Source organism: Neolamprologus brichardi, chromosome 13 (assembly GCF_056152115.1).
Source record: "Neolamprologus brichardi isolate AB-2024 chromosome 13, ASM5615211v1, whole genome shotgun sequence".
NCBI classification, from domain to species: domain Eukaryota; kingdom Metazoa; phylum Chordata; class Actinopteri; order Cichliformes; family Cichlidae; genus Neolamprologus; species Neolamprologus brichardi.
In genome coordinates this window covers 22311812-22328681 of record NC_142116.1, presented here as the reverse complement: position 1 = coordinate 22328681, position 16870 = coordinate 22311812, and the positions used below count along the sequence as shown (strand labels likewise).

The 16870-nt window shown below is 41.4% G+C and overlaps 1 protein-coding gene across 3 annotated transcripts in view; it reads left to right on the top strand.

The window, feature by feature from the left end:
- The window catches only part of lyst (lysosomal trafficking regulator), a 60784-nt gene that overhangs the window by 21203 nt on the left and 22711 nt on the right, over window positions 1-16870 (top strand). For all 3 annotated transcript variants that reach the window (XM_087850313.1, XM_087850314.1, XM_087850312.1), the window contains 8 exons: window positions 2746-4828; window positions 9418-10360; window positions 10462-10623; window positions 12755-12911; window positions 14628-14839; window positions 14960-15026; window positions 15541-15650; window positions 16426-16795. In XM_087850313.1, the coding sequence (XP_087706439.1) occupies window positions 2746-4828; window positions 9418-10360; window positions 10462-10623; window positions 12755-12911; window positions 14628-14839; window positions 14960-15026; window positions 15541-15650; window positions 16426-16795 (4104 nt within the window). The remainder of the gene's footprint in view (window positions 1-2745; window positions 4829-9417; window positions 10361-10461; window positions 10624-12754; window positions 12912-14627; window positions 14840-14959; window positions 15027-15540; window positions 15651-16425; window positions 16796-16870) is intronic.

The following is a 16870-nucleotide window of genomic DNA, read 5'->3' as shown; positions in this document are numbered from 1 at the left end:
CTTTATATTTTCATTGGCGAATGGGGAAATGAATGCAAGGATTTATGGACATATATAACATATATAAGTGAACATTAAAAGTTAGTGTTTTCACTTTTATTCTTTTGCACAGCTTTAGTTGAGCTTCTTTGTAATTTCTTTAAGTAGCCTTCAGGAATAGTTCTCCAGTTTCTTTGGATGTTTGCTGCCTTTTATTCTGTTCTCTGTTAAGACAATCCCACACTCCTTCAATAATGTCGAGGTCCTTGACTAATAGTCTTCAGCTGTGTTTTTCTATCCATGCTTATGCTTTTACTGCTCTGGTAGTGTGTTTGGGATCATGTTCAAGCTGAAAAATGAAGCCATTACCATGTCCAAGCCATTACCAATGTCACCATTGATAATTAAATCTATTTTGAAAAGATCCCTAACACCACTGACTGAAATACAGCCCACAACCACGATAGAGCCTCCACTGTCTTTTACGGATGGCTGTAAACATTCAGTTGTACTGCTGTCCCAATCTCTTCGGTATATACTGATGACAGTTTGACAGTCACACTTCCACAGAGACAATTTCTGATCAGGCTTTTACAAAAAGTAAAAGTCTTCAACTGAAGGGCCAGATGCATCTGTTTTTTTTCCTTTCTTATTTCTTAAGGACTTTCAGATACTTTCATGTGTTTTGTATAAGCGTTTAATTGTGTCAATGTTAAATGTCCAAAGAAAATGTTTGAAAGACCTTCATGAACTCTGGAGAACTGCTGGTCAAGACCACTTTAAAAAAAATTACAAAACTTTGTCTCCTTGGAAACAAAATCGATAAAAATTGGGGGGGAAGCTCAAGAGTTTTGCACACTACTGTATGTGAAGACACTGAAGTTGGTTTTGACTTTGAATTGCGTCTCTAATGTCCTTATTAAATTACTTATTTTTATTTCAGGGCTGTACTTGCACAACACAAACTTTCTACTATACTTGTTTCACAACGGATTAATCAATTTTAACCATTTACGACATTGTGAATGATGTTAGTATTACAAGCACAAGCAGCCACAGAACAGGAGAAGAGCAGTGATTACAGAGTCCTGTGACCTCCAGATGACACTGGCATTTAGTATAGGGCTGCCGATCCTTTCTAACATGCACCCTAGACATTTTTACTTTAATTAATTCTTGCTTACTGAGAGTTTGAGCAAACAAGGTACGGCTGCTGAGATGCAGCTGAGCATTACACTTAGGAAGTAATATTTTTGATATTTAAAAATAGTTGTCAGGCTGGTGTCTAACATTAAGTGTCAAATACTAAAATGTGACATTTACAGCTGCTGAGTATACGTCTACAAGTATACTGGCCAAGGTATGTCTATAGGTAGTCCTATGAAAAATGTTGCCTTTTTGGTATTTGTACAGATAACATTTTGTACTTTTTGAAGCAATACCAATTAATACAAGTGTATTTAAACCCAAAATGTAACAACTTGACTGCATTAAAGATTTGCCTATATTAAACCAGTAAATAAATATTAGTCACTTGCAAAAAAATACCCTTGTAACACTATCAGATCCACATAAATGGAATCCAGCGTTTGTGAGATCTAGGGTTGGGTATTTTCCTTTCTGTGGGAGTTTGTGGTATAATCACTCCAGTCGCAGTCAGGCTTTAAGAGAAAAAGGTTGGGGATACCTAAGAGTTAGTCAGGGTGATTTTAAAAGATTTATTTGAAGTATGTTAGTCATGGTACACATAACAATGATTGGCTCCAGCAAGTTCAGATCAAGATCACTTGATGCGTAAAAAGAAATGAATAAAAAAAGGCCCAATGAACCCTCCCAGATTCTATCTCGGGATCTGCGGGTAACTCTTTCAACTGTCAGTGACAAAGTGCATGTATTTACAATCAGAAAGCAATAGAAGAATTTTAACTTGCATGGGTGCAGGGCCAATAAAAGTCTTTTCTATCCAAAAACAACATCAAAGCTGCAGTTTGCCAGTGAACATATGGGCAAAGAGCTTACCTTTTGGAATATTGTGTGGTCACAGTAATGATAGGATGTAGAGCACAGACCAAAGACAGCTTTTGATGAAAATAACCCCATTCAAACTGTGAAGCATGGTGGTGAAAATGGTACGGCTTGAGGTTGCTCCTCTGCCTCAGGGATTTGGCAGCTTGTTGGCAGGGTTTTAACTTTCATTTTTCACTATCAAAGCTTACTTGTTGATGATGATGTGAAGCTATTTGTAAATGGTAAATGGACTGGCACTTTTCTACTCAATTTGAGCACTCAAAGCGCAGTCTGAGTGCTCAGATTGTAGTCTGAATGTCTAAACAATGTAGGACCATTTAATAGGATAGTGCTTCTAAGGACTCAAAGAAATCAACCAAGGAATGGTACAAAAACAAAAAAATGAGGTGGTGTTGAATGGCTTGGTCATAAAGAAAAAGGTTTTCTATTCCATTCCATTTAGATTTGCTGGGGAAACCCTGTATAAGATTTTTTTTTTCTTATACAGGGTGTCATAGTAGTTTGAAAGGTTACTATATTTTATCCACACAAGCATTTCACATCTATTGATATTTTTGTTGAAAAGGTTTCTTTTGGTCTTAAGTATGCCACCTTTATCTGTAGACACCAGGATCAAGTGCTTGTCGAAATATTAAAACAAAAAAAACAATACTCTCACTTTGTGGGATTTTCTTACTTTTTAGCGATTTGTTTGCACCTAGAACAAGTATGATAGATATGTATTCTATGTATTGACAGATTTCACCCTGCCGTCCCTGCTGGAGGCATTCCTGAACCGGGAGGTGAAGGCCATCCCTCTCAGAACAGGGCTGAAGGCTGCAACAGATGAGCAGACCTCTGGGAAGAAATCCCGTGTTGCTAGCAGTACCTGGAAGTCACGGAGGTCCCGGCGGACAGCGCAGAGATACTCTGTGAAAGATGCTCGCAAGTCTCAGGTTTCTACCTCAGATTCAGAAGCCAACTCTGAAGACAAAACTGGCCCAGGTAGTGCACGGAGCCGAAGATCACATGGCTCCACCATCCAGGTAAGCTGTCAGCATCATCGATCAGACGCCTCCACCGGCACCACCACCACAGAAACTATGAGTGCCCCATACCCACATCCCAGAGCCCCTGGATCCCAGATGGCTGACAGCGAAACCCTAACAGACCCAGCTGCAATATCAATATTCAACCGAATGGAAAACTCGCCTTTTGATCTCTGTCATGTGTTGCTTTCCTTGTTGGAGAAAGTGTGTAAATTTGACATGAGCATCAACCACAACCCTGGCCTGGCTGTCAGCGTTGTACCTACTCTCACAGAGATCCTTACTGAATTTGGAGATTGTTGTGGTCCAGGGGGTGGAGGTGGAGCAGGACCAGAGGAGCTTGCTGGAGGCTGGACAGAGGAGCCAATTGCACTAGTTCAGAGAATGCTACTGCGAACCATCTTGCACCTGATGTCTGTGGATGTGAGTCAGAATGACAGCCTTCCAGACAGCCTGAGACGTAGTCTAACAGACCTGCTGCGAGCCACTCTCAAAATCCGGAGCTGCTTGGACAGACAGAGTAACCCTTTTGCTCCTCGGCCCAAGAAGACTCTACAGGAGGTACAGGATGACTTCTCATTCTCTCGTTATCGCCACAGAGCGCTACTGCTTCCAGAACTTTTAGAAGGAGTACTGCAAGTGCTGCTGGGTTGCCTGCAGGCTTCCACTCCCAACCCTTTTTTCTTTAGTCAGGCTCTAGAGCTCATCCATGAGTTTGTTCAGCACCGTGGCCTGGAGCTCTTTGAGACTACAGTGCTTCGACTGGAGGGACTTGGCAGAGCCAGAGATTCTAAAGTTGGAGGTGAAGCCTCAGAGAGGCTACGAGGCCTCATTGCAGGGGTCTTCAAGATTGTCAGTGCTGTAAAGAAGGCAAAGTCAGAGCAGCTGCATCAGTCTGTGTGTGCCCGACGGCGCCATCGTCGCTGTGAATATTCCCACTTCCTGCATCATCACAGAGACTTGTCAGGTTTGCCCGTCTCTGCTTTCAAGCAAGCTGCTAGGCGCAACCCCTTTGAAGAGGATGGAGAAGGCGGAGGAGAGATGGAGGGTGAAGCAGTACGTTATCCTGAGCGCTGCTGCTGCTTGGCAGCCTGTGCCCACCAATGCCTGCGGCTCCTACAGCGCCTGTCCCCCAGCGGGCCAGGTGTGTTGCAGGTATTGGCTGGGGTGCAGGCTGTTGGAATCTGCTGTTGTATGGACCCCCGTTCAGTCGTAGGACCTTTACTCCATGCCTTTAAAGCTCCAGGGCTGCGTAGTTACCAGTCTCATGTTCTTAGTGTCCTGGGGAGACTGATCTTAGACCAGCTTGGTGGGGGACAGCCTTCAGAAAAAGCCAAGCTGGCCTCATGTAACATCTGCACTCTGGATAGCAGCCAGCTGCCAGGCCTGGAGGAGACACTGCAGCACGGGGAACCTTCAGCTATTTCTACCAGCCTGTGTTACCGCTCCCAGGGTATTCTGCCAAGTGGAGGGGGCACTGAGGATATGCTGTGGAAGTGGAATGCTCTGGAGGCCTATCAAGAGCTAGTGTTTGGTGAGGACTGGCAGCTTAGTCAGCAGATAGCTGGCCATGTGTGCCACCTAACTCAGAGGGGCAATGCTATAGTGCAGTGGCAGCTCTACACACACATCTTCAACCCTGTGCTGCAGAGAGGGGTAGAGCTAGCCCACCACGCCCAGCAACTGGGAGTTTCTACTGTCTGTACTCAGGTCTGCAGCTATCACACGCAGTGCCTGCCCGTGGAGGTACTACTTGTTTACCTACAAACGTTACCATCGCTTCTCAAATCAAGGTGAGCTGGTTCACAGGTTTAGTTAGTTTAAAATATAATTCTCTGTTTTCCCTCTTCTTCTGGCTGTGTGTGTGTGTGCGTGTGTGTGTGTGTGTGTGTGTGTGTGTGTTTTGTTAGATGTCAAAACCACCTGAAAAAAAGCAGCAAAGTTCTTTGGTTATGAATATTTTCAGAAGCATTAGCAATTTATTTTATAAATTTCTTCTGAAAGACAAGTGATATAGATGTTTATTTCGAAAGATATTGCATATTTCTTTCTTATGAAACGGATTCCTGTCCTTTTGATACAATGACCTAAAGCAAATATAATCCGCCAGTTCAATGTAGGATACCTAATCTACTTGGAATTTCTTTGTCATTAGATCTATCCCTCCAGGTCATTGCTAATTAATGCTAATCAATAATTTAGCACTGCTTTGTGAACTCAGCGAGACAGAGAGTATTATTGACAGTTTATGTAACAGTGTCGTGAGTACAGTAGCATAACATAGCAGAGGCAGATAAAATTTGTTCATGTGCTTTTATCAAAATGCTGGCAAATGTGAAGTTGTGTAAAACTGTATTTTTGGTTTTTATGTGGGTATTCTCAGTTGTCTGTAGAATTCTGAGATGTTGAGACAATCCAGAGACATACAGGTTAAGTAAACTCTGAAACGCCCATAGAATGGGACGTGCAGAGGTTTGTGCCTGTGTGTTAACCCAGGTGACCTGCCTAGATTACATCTCAGCGGCCGCTCTACACATGCTGTGATTGGTTGCATGTTCTTGCGACCCTCAGCAAGATCGGGAGTGTTAAAAAATAGATGGCTGGATGCTTTGAGATGTTTTGTCAGCAGTAGGCTGATAGATTTCCTTGTTAAAATTCAGAGAGTTCTCTGCTCTCTGCAGGTTTGACTGGCATCTGTGATGGGTTTGTTTAGAGCATAACAATAAACTACTCAAATCAATAGAGGTGGGAATCACCATACATCCCACAATACGATATTATCACAATACTTAACGCACGATACGATATTATTGCAATTTTTTAAAATATTTTGCTATATTCAGATTCTGTACATAAACTTTATCAATATTCGTTTTATCTAATATCAAAGTCTCACACTCAGTCTCTCTCATTTCAGTCAGTTTTATTGTTGACAAACTTGAACGGTTTGTATTACAGTCTAGTCCAACTTAACTGAATGCAACCATCTGGTACAATTATAGCTATTCTGAACTATGCAATATGTGAAAACTATGCAGCCCCTTCAGCAACTGAAGAATTTGAAAGTAAATTAAAACAAAAAATATAATTTTACATTAAATAAAAAAGTTTTAAACTTAATTAAAATAAAACATGTCTTAAATTAAAATAAGTAAACTGTCATGTTTATTGCTGCCAAAAAAAAAAAAATAAACACATTTGGACAGTGAAGGAATGTCAGGATTCTTGCTCAGAAAAAGGATCAACGTGCTCTGAAGTCAGAGTTCCAGTCCACAAAAACTTTTTTTGTAACAAAATATCGATTTCTGCTGTCCCTGTATCGATACATTATTAGCAAACAAAATATCACGATACTACACAGTATCGATTTTTCCCCCACCCCTACAAATCAATGAGGTGTCTGATAAAATATTTATTGATAAAAAGTCCACGTGTTTTAACAGGAAAAAACATTAATAGCCTAATAGCTAATCAGTTTAACTCTGCTGCTGTTTTTTCATTATGTTAAGTTTTTTGAGACCAAATGCACAACAATTTACTTTTAGATTCAGAAAAGCATGAATCAAAATTCTCAGCTTGTGTCGAGACTTAGTTTAATTAATAGACTATAAATGACTATAAGTTTATATAAACAAGTTTTCACTTATCCTCAAAGCCCAAATGAAGGGGTATAACATTTACAATTAAAACTCTCTTTTATGTTTTCTGCAGCAACTTTAAGGTTTTTGTGCCATATTCAGTTTTTTGGTATACAATGGATGTAGTTGTAGATCTAGTTGTATTGGTCTGTTTTATTCTAACCTCAGCTCACAGAACACAGGATAGTTGGTGCGTGGCTGGCTTACTAAGATGTTAAATCTGTACTGGTCTCAAGGATGAAATTGAACGACCACATTTCCCCATGAAGTCTGCAGCATTACTCCATGACAGGCTCCAAATTAAAAAGTCTTCATTGGTACTGAATTTGCAGTTGCATATGGTCAGACCTCACATCTTTGCACATGGTCACTCTCGCTAGGTTAGACTATACAGCTCCATCTACTGGGCTATATACATATTTGTTCCAAATATAGCTGCAAAGTTAGCTGGCTGCAAAGCGGTGATTAACTTGTGTTGTTTAGGTTGACAGACAGATGGAAATTAGGCGAAATAGGATCCACAGATCATTTGATTTGGGGCACATTCATGTATGAGTTACACACATTGGAGCTTCACAGCCTTCAGTACTGCGGGAAAAGGTTTGAGCGACATGTGTCAGATTTTTCTGTCTTTCATGGTCTCACAAACCGAGCGATTGAATCGATAAGGACTGAATTTTAATATTTGTGCAAAACCAATTCTACTTAAGTGGTTTTTACATCACCTTCTTATGCAGTCTGCTCATGCAGAAAAAGTTATCGAAAGATAACCTGAAAGACGAGCAGCTTTTCTTCAAAGTTGGACATCATCTGATGCATTGCCCGCCACTGCATCATCTCCTGCTCTCATTTCAGTTTCTGCATAACAGGAATCATATTTTTCAGAAGTGAGCATTAAATATGCAGACTAATGAATAGCCATTCTGATGGACTTTCAGACCACTAATGAAAGGAGGAAATGTTGTGAAGAAGCAGATTTAATCAACTCTACATTTATTTAGAGGAAGACTGGAGAAAATGGGTTTAAATTGGTGAAAAGAAATCAACAAGTTAATAATCTGTTAAATTTGTTTTGTGTTTCACGCTCCCATCTTAAAGCTTTAACTGAACATCTGTGTCACCGCACACTGCAGAGAAAACTCCATGCTGAGATTAAAGTGGTTGTTTTTTGTTTTTTTGTGGGATTTCAGTCCGTTTGTAACATTAGCACTTCTCTCAAGTTGTTTTTCTACACCAAATGTTGATTTCACTCAGAGGTGACGCTTTATTCTTTCACCATAATTTACCTTGTGCTGTGATAGCGTCATTTATTATTCATCATAGCCTCAGTAGTGTGTGTATATCACCAGTAAACAAATTTAAAAGGGTAAGGTGTCAGCTGTGTTTTCCCAGTAAATATATGATTTGCCTTAATATAACAAGTCGTGAATTTGTCTTTCATGTTGCTCAATAGAATAAACATGAAACAGAAAAGACATTGGAGAACAAAGAAAACGCAGTAAATAAGGAATAGCTGGTTTGTCCGTGTGCATTATTGTAGATGATGACTTATTTATGTAAAGGTGTTGTGCTGGAGAGAAAATTATTTCTGCAAGCTGAAGAGAACAAATGGAGTTGGCGTGTGAAGGCTCCTGCGTGATGAGGTTTTTTTTTTCTGTCACTGGCTGGTTACAGCACTTGTCTGATTGAACTGAGCGGTGCTTTTTATTTTAATAAGGGAGCGCTGCGGTAGGAGGTATTTGTGTGCACTCTACACATCTACCCGAGTGTTCAGCATGTTGTTTATTTTGCTGGCTAATAAGAAGTACAACTCCAGTTCCAAAAAAAGTTGGGATGCTCTGGAAAATGCAAATAACAGAATGCAATGATGTGCAGATTTCATAAGCCCATATTACATTTGCAGCAGAAGATAGAAAAAGTATGTTTAAACTGAGAAAACATACAATTTCAAGAAAAAGGTCATTTTTAATTTGATGGCAGCTACACGGCTTGAAAAAGTTGGAACAGGGTCATGTTCACATGTTCACAATCACGTAGCATCTCCTCTTCTTTTAATAACAGTCCATAAACATCTGTGAAATGAGCTGCTGGAGAGAAATGTTGTCCCATTCTTATCTGATACAGGATTCTAGCTGCTCAACAATCCTGGATCTTTGTCACTCTTTCCATTTCATGATACACTAAATGTTTTCAATTGGTAAAATGTCCTCAGCACCTGGATTCTTCTACTATGGAGCCATGCTGTTGTAGTAGATGTAGTATGCAGTTTAGACCTTCCCTAAAAAGGCATTGTCTGGATAGGAGCATATGTTGCTCTAAAACCTGGATATGCATTTCAGCAGTGATGGTGCTTTTCCAGATGTGCATTACCATAGGCACTGAGGCACCCCCATACCATCAGACATGCAGACTTTTAAACTGAACGCTGATAACAAGTCAGATATTCCCTCTCCTCTTTAGTTCGGAGGGTGTGATGTCCATAGTTTTCAGAAAGACTTGGTACATTTTCTAAGTACAAATATTTTATATGTTTTATATGTTCTGTTGTGATTAATAATAATTCATGGCATTCTGTTTTTATTTACATTTTACATAGCTTCTCATCTTTTTTGGTGTTGGGTTTATATATATATACCCATTCTTTATGAGGGGGGTAATAAATGACACAGTGCATTTTAATGTGAAAAACAAGTTATTAAAATGTCCTTTTTGTTTAACTTAGTTTCTCATCTTTTGTATTATAGGGTGATCAGAGACCTTTTTATTAGCTGTAATGGACTCAACCAGGTGACAGAGCTTGTCTACTTGGACCAGACACGCTCTTTAGCTTTGAAGGTGTTTGAGACTCTGATAATAGGCAGTGGAAAGCAGCAGGCTGAGGGGGTGCTTCAGGAGCTGGAGAGTGCTGATGCTGAAGAAAGGGAGGCTGTCTTAGGCCTGGCTGAGGAACTGGGGTCCAGAGGCATCGGAGAGGGCGCACAGAGTCTCAGCAAGTTCTATGAAGGCCTGAAGGAGGCTTATCCACGACATAAGAGCCGTAGTGGCCAAGCTCGTGGACCGGGGCGCAGCCGAACAGAGATCCACCTCCATGTTATCAATCTTTTTCTATGTGTGGCCTTCCTCTGCGTCAGCAAGGAGGCAGATTCTGACCGGGACTCAGCCAATGACTCCGAAGACACTTCGGGTTATGACAGTACAGCGAGTGAACCTCTGGGTGGACGGCTGCCATATCTGTCCCCAGACAGTGTAGCCCTGCCCTCTAAAGAGCAGCTACGACGCGCTGCTGATGTTTGGTCAGTGTGTCGGTGGATCTACCTGGCCAGCCCTTTGTTCCAGAGACAGTTCTTCAGGCTGGGTGGACTGGATGTCTGTTTGCGCCTTATGGCAATGGTCATTCAGAAGCTCTCCTGTAAAACGAAGGATGGAAAAGCAAAGAAGAAGAGAGACGGCAAAGGTAAAGGCAGCCCCGACTCCACAGCCACTTCACTGGGACTGGAGGAGACTTCTCATGATGCATCTGAAACCAGCAGCACCAGTCCAGCTGAAGGAAAGACCAAAGACCCATCAAAGAAACTTGAGGAAGAATGGCAACTTCAAAGTATTCGACTCCTTGAGGCTTTGCTGGCTATTTGCCTACACAGTGCTAACTCAGCCCTGCAGAGGATAGAGCCTGAGCTTTCTTATCAGGTATGTTGAGCAATGTGTTTAATTAACTAACCCCTAAACAGGCCAAATACGCAAAAAATTACCTTGGGTTAACTTAAATTGTCATGTCCTCTCGATTATAGCTCCATTCAGTGGAAGATACCTTGTTAGAGGTGAGAGACCAGCTCTCTCGGTCTGGAGTGGTGAACTCTGACCTTGCCATACCCCTGTTTGACTCTCTCCTGAGAGTGGCCTTGGCTGAGGTGTCATCCTGTCCCGATCCCCCTGAGGAGAAACCAGAGAGGGTGAGTCCTGCCTTGGGAGAACCTGTGAGACAATAAATATTCTCCACTTTCATGAAACACTCATGTATAAAGAGACATGAGGTGCTGTCATTGTTGATCACATCTAATCACTCTATAAAGCTTTTGGCAAAATGTCTCTCCATTATTTGTTCAGCTGAATTCCATTTACTCATTAAAATTAATCTTTTTTTAAATCTCTTTTAAAAACCATTTGTTTTCGCTTGCACAATATGTGCCTGTTTTCACACTACTAAAAAGTCACTCATGAAATAAATATTTCAAATGACTATATTATGGCACTAAATGAAAGCTGCTATAGGTTCATTTATTGACCTTTTTTTGAGCAGATAGTATCTTGGTGGCCTTTATTGCCCATATCTGTCCTGTTGACTCTATAATAGTTAATGCTTTTACAAGAAAAAGCTTCCTAATCATACTTTCCTGCCTGTTTTTTACTTCTGTCTTTTATGTTACTGTTTTTCTCACTCTTTTAACAAATTCCAGAGATAATTCCTACTGATTTCAGCAACGTGGCAGAAGGGCAAAACAAAAGGGCAAATGCCTTTAAAGGTTTCAGGCAGGGCTGAGAACTGGAGAGAGAGTTGAGAGCCCGTGTGATCAGAAACAACTGCATTTTCTTGTGTGTGACCCCATGTTATTAACTCATCATCTCCCACCAGCAGCCACTATTAACCAGTCAGACGGACAATAACATACAGTACAAACACGAGTGAAAATTGTATGTTTCTTTTTGCTGCCTCTTTTGTCTGCAGAGTGAAGTATCTGTGCATCTACAGCGTGTGTTTGAGCACCGTGGTAAAATATAATGAGCAGCGGTGTTTATTTAAGAGGCAAGCGTACAATGAGAGGAAAACCATTTTCCACCCAAGTGTTATCAAGCATCAGTACTGCCGTGTAAGGCCACTCGCGCTATGTTGCTAAGCAGCTGTTATCAGCCTGATGTACAACAACAGAAACAGCGAACGTAAATAATTGTAGCCCTTGTGTGGAGACAGCAGCGGATGCAGCCTCATTTTAAAACCCAGCATGCTGCTGATGTTTCTTTGTTGTAGTGGATTTTACACTCTGCTGTCAGCTCTTCAGACAGACTTAGTTTAATTAACATATTGAAAACATTTTTAATTCAATCAGTTATCTTCACACATGTTGACAGTTTCTCATTTGCTCAGTACAGATGGGCCTCTACAAACTCTCCCCTCCTTAACAGTGCCACTATCAGTGCAGGCTTTGTAAAGCGTTATTTAAGATTCGCAAGAGACATGAATCTGTTTTTTTATTTATTCCGTAAATAAGGCAAACACAAACGAGAAAAAGCCGTCCGCACTTACATGACTGAAAGTAACTGTCTCATGTCTCTCAGCCCTCGACGTGTTTTCTTCAAGTCTTAAAATGCCTGTCTGACTAAGCCTGTTCCAACACAGGAGGATTTGGCTTTTTATATAATAGATTTACCTATTTCCTAAGAGCTTAGTTCTTTCTCAGTGAGCACTGGCAGACTGTGATGTTCGCTTAACCATTACAAGTATGTGCTTGAAGCACGGAGATTAGTCTTCCACCGCAAAGTTTGTCCACTGATTTAGACCATTCTTTTAAAATGTTCACCCACAATTAAATATAAAAGCAGCCTCATATTAGTTTCGAAGGAATAAAGGTGTGTGATGCAAAAAGCCTCTTTGAACCAGGAAATGGTTTAGTTTGTCAGTTTACGTGTGTGTGTGTGTGTGTGTTTGCCTACATGCACATATGATGACTGTTCATGTCGAGGAACTGGGGCTGTGTGAGCGCCTTGCAGGTCAGCTGATATTTGTCTTATGACTAAAAATCTTTTTCCCCCGTTTTGAGGGCAGTCGATTCGCCGCATCAGGCATGACACTCCATGTCATGCCTTTTACATTTTACCCTAAAAATATTCGATCAAGGAATTTTTTATTTTTTTTTTAAAGCAGCATTGGGTAAGCTCTTACGAAAGCAATCTTATCTTACAAAGTGCTTGAAAGTTAATCAGCCGTTGAACTTGGAGTGTATGGGATTGAAATTCATAATTTTTTTTCTTCTTCTCATTCCTACCTCCTCCTCTGCCTCACTTGCTCTTTCACTCTCTTCTTGCCAGAAGCTCCAGGTCTTGGCGGAGGGGGCGGCCCCAGCGGGCGATCTGTCTGAGGAGGTGGACGAGGTGCAGAGCTGCGGCGGCAAGCCCCCAGGGGAGGAGGAGGGCTACGACGCTGACAGCGAAAGCAACCCAGAGGACATGGCCAAGCAGGAAGAGGGTAGGTCCACACTTACTGCCACACTACCACACACACACGCGCGCATGCTTTTATTCTCACTTACTCCTCCTCAAGGATCCATAGCTGCTGCACATACCAAACCACTTCAGATATTGTTACTGAGGCTGGTTGCAGTTCACACTTATATGAGTCTTATTACTTTTCACTGCCTATTCATTTTTCAGTTTATTTTCTGAACGCTATAAATCATTTTTACTTCAGATGTTTGTCTTCTCTGCATCTTGTTTTTATTGGCTATAACAACAACAGACTAACCTCGATGGATTGAGAGGTCATGTGACCGTTATAACCTCTAAACCTGCTTGTTTTGAGTCTTGGGAAATCTTGTTTCTCACGCTGTTAACTGTTTATTTGGTCTTTTTGCTGAATGATTAGTCCTTTCTGGAGTTCTGTGCATTCACTGAATACTCTTTTTTCAGTGCAAATGCACATACAGTTACTTCTATAATAAAGAAAAAATACAACATCCTCCTTTGGTGTGCTGTGGAGGATGTGAAGCAATAAACAGTGGCTAGTTTTTAATTCATGCATATGACAAGGCAGAAAATGCGTTTAACCTCTTGTGTTAGCTCTGTTTCACCGCTTGCAGGTTAAAGACACGGCCCAATTACACTATTTTTGCTTCATCTCCTCAGAATAAAGTCATTGTTTTACGTTTTACAACTGCAGGCAACTAAATTCTTTTGGCCTCATGAGCTAGATCTTGTGACTTAAAGTCTTCATCAGATGGAAATTTTAGCTTCCCGGAAAACTCTTATGTCATGAGAAACAGAGAATCTTTAACCTTGAGTCATATTGAGCAAACCAACTTCAACTTCACAATGCAGTGCTATTTATTTGGTAATTAGCCTTATCACGTGTTTCTGTAAAATCAAACCACTAATTTCCACTGAAAATCCCTTTTCAATGGTACATAGCTCAACTTAGGTAACTGAGCACAAGCACCAATGACTGTTCCTTTTTTCACACTCAATTAAAACTTAATCCTTTTTCCTGTATTTTTTTTAATCTAGCATTACAGCAATTCAAAATTATTTCTAATATTTAATAATAAAAATGTTTATTCCAGATGTTCTCGTTTTGTCCAAATTGGCTCCTGTAGCTGCTGCCTCCTCACATTTCCTGGTCTCTTAGCAGCGTTTACGCTGCTCCAGATCCTTGTATTTATTAGTTTGAGGTTAATTGAAAGGATAAAGACCATAAACATAGCGAAAAGTGACGTGAAATGCATACTGTAGACTTCCTGCAATTAAATTTAACCACAGACCAAACACAAGCATCAGTATAATGCACTATCAAGGCAGACGGGTATGACAGTTGGTACGTGGCTTTTAGTTTATATTTACTGCTAGCAATATGTGACTGGATGTGTGTGTGGTAGATTGTAACAAAGCGTGTAGCGGTGCACAGGAAGACAACCAAGCTTCTTTAATTAAAAGGAGTTTCTAGGAGCCGTGTGAGAGCCTGCTGGACTGCTTTCCTTGAAAACATGAGGCAGCTCTGCGGCTGAGCACAGAACTGAGGCAAATTCATTTTTATGCTCTACCTCCAAGAACCCAAGAGAGGGAATGCCTTTGAATCGTGGTGCCGTTCAAGGAGCAGAGGGTGGCATATTGTGCCTGTGCTTTAGCGAGGCAGGCAGTGCGTCCCAGTCTCTTGTTTGTGTCTCTGATCTTCTTCTGTTGGGTTTCTTAGGTTTGAAGGTGGAGCCAGCCGCATTGCATGAGTTTGTAGCGGTGGCAGACGGGCCCGGGCGAGGCGCGCTCCTGTTCCCAGAGATCTGCACGATGGAGTTGCAGCTACTTGCCTCTGGCTCCCCAGACCTGGAGGTTCTGAGTCATGTGTTTCACAGCCTGCTCAGTGCAGTACACGCCAATCGCCACAATGCTGCTCTCCTCTATGACCAGGTCCCGCCAACCACAGTTTCCTCTTTGTGCTACACTTAACCACCTCCCGTATTTGTCTTACTTTACTACTCAGCTGTGGTCTGAAGAAAATGACTGACTGCTTTGTTCCTGTTTTCACAGGGAGGAGTCAAAACTATCCTGTCTGGCTTTCACAACATTCTCAGTCAAACAAACCACTCGTTCACAGGTTTGTTCTTCATCCTGCTTCATTTTTTTTCTGTCTTATCTGATCTAAACACATATTTTTCATGTGTGACGTCTCAGGAGGAGGGGAGCCCTCTCAGTTTGCTGTTTTCCTGAGATTTTTTCTGCTTCTGACATTTCAGCTGGGTCCCCTGGGCTCAGTGTCATGTTTTATCATAGGTACCTTTAGTAGTTCTTAGGCAGTCTGTACCCGGTGGGCTTCTTTGGAACTTAAGTTGATCTTATTTGACATCATAATATCATGATGTCCAAAATCTAAAGGAAAAACAAGATAAGTGTTTGCACTCTGTGGTGTTGGGGAGGACTTTTTTCCTTGGGATATTTTGTCAGCCAATTTCTAATGGCTAAAACATCAAATACAACATAGATTACATTCACAATTATTGAGAAATCTTAAGAAAAATCATCTATTTTCTGTGGTAAGAAATTATTCTGATGCCTGCCAAAATGCGATGATAACTCTTTATGTAATCTGCTCTTCATTGCTCTACATTCAGATTGCCAGACTGTGCTTGTGGAGCTGCTGGTTGCCATGGTGAGCCAGAGGATCACAGCTGAGGAGCTGGCTTTGTTGAGTCGCCTCTTCCTGGAGAAGACCCCACCTACTGTAAATAGCCATCTCCTATCAGTCACTCAACAGTGTGCTGTTTGCTTGCACTCGTGATGCCTGACACTGATGTCTTCTTGTTCTCAGTGCCTGCATGCTCTTTTTTTTTTTTGCTTGTTTTAAAGCAGGAACAAGAATCTATTTTTAACACACCGTGCTGTCACCCTCTCTTCTCACTTCTTGCCGCTTTAAAATGTATCAACACATAATGCTCCCTTAGGTAGCTTCATTCTGTATACAATTAACACCCAAAGTGTGCAGAACAGATGTAATACTAGTACTTATTAACACACGTCTGCGTTTAATTGGAATTCAGATGTCTATGAGAGCAGACAGGAAGGATTTATTTTTAACAACTTGCAAGGCAAGTTAATTTTGTCATCTATGAGGATAACACACAACTCTTTGTGCTTAGTTGTGTTCATCTGCATTCTTCATGGTTTGTTGGCTGGTTCTTTATCAATATTCTGCAGGTTTATTATGGATCACAGTTGGATCAGTTACATTTCTTAATGTATTAGCTTTTATGGGGGGCTTGGTTTTGTTTTTTGTTTTTTAAAGGGGACATATCTCTTTATTGGGTTGTGTCAGGACACCCGCTGTGAAAATCGTCACGATCAAATATGTGGAGCTACCCATTGTGGCAACCCCTTGTGAATAAGAGAGCAGCTGAAAACAGCTTTAAGTTTAGGGTTACAAAAAAAGTGTTTAAGTGTTTTTTGCATCAAATTTAAAACAGTTCCCCTAACTTCAAATTTACTTTGTTACCTCCCAGGAGATTTTACTGAAGGGCATCTTACAAATTGTCGAAGCCAACATGAACATCGAACCTCTACACTTTCTGAGTTTTCCAATAATCCTTGGGGCTTCGACTCCGGGAGCGTTTTCCCCCAGCTCCAGACAGAACTGTGCCGCCGCAGGGAAAAGTGTTGGTTTGCTCTGGAAGAGCAAGCTGTCACCAGGCCGTAGGGAGGGAGAAGCTGAGTACCAACCGAGCCACCTGCGCACCTCTCCCTGGCACATCGCCCCTCTCCACCTGCCCTTAGTTGGACAGAACTGCTGGCCCCATATGGCCAGCGGCTTCAGTACCTCTATGTGGCTGAGGGTGGCCGAGCAGGGAGCGAAGGACGGGGACAAAAACAGGGGTGAGGCAGAACTCCTTTACTAAGAATCCTTTGTGCATGATGCCCATGAACTCGAATTGTTTTTGACATTCTCTG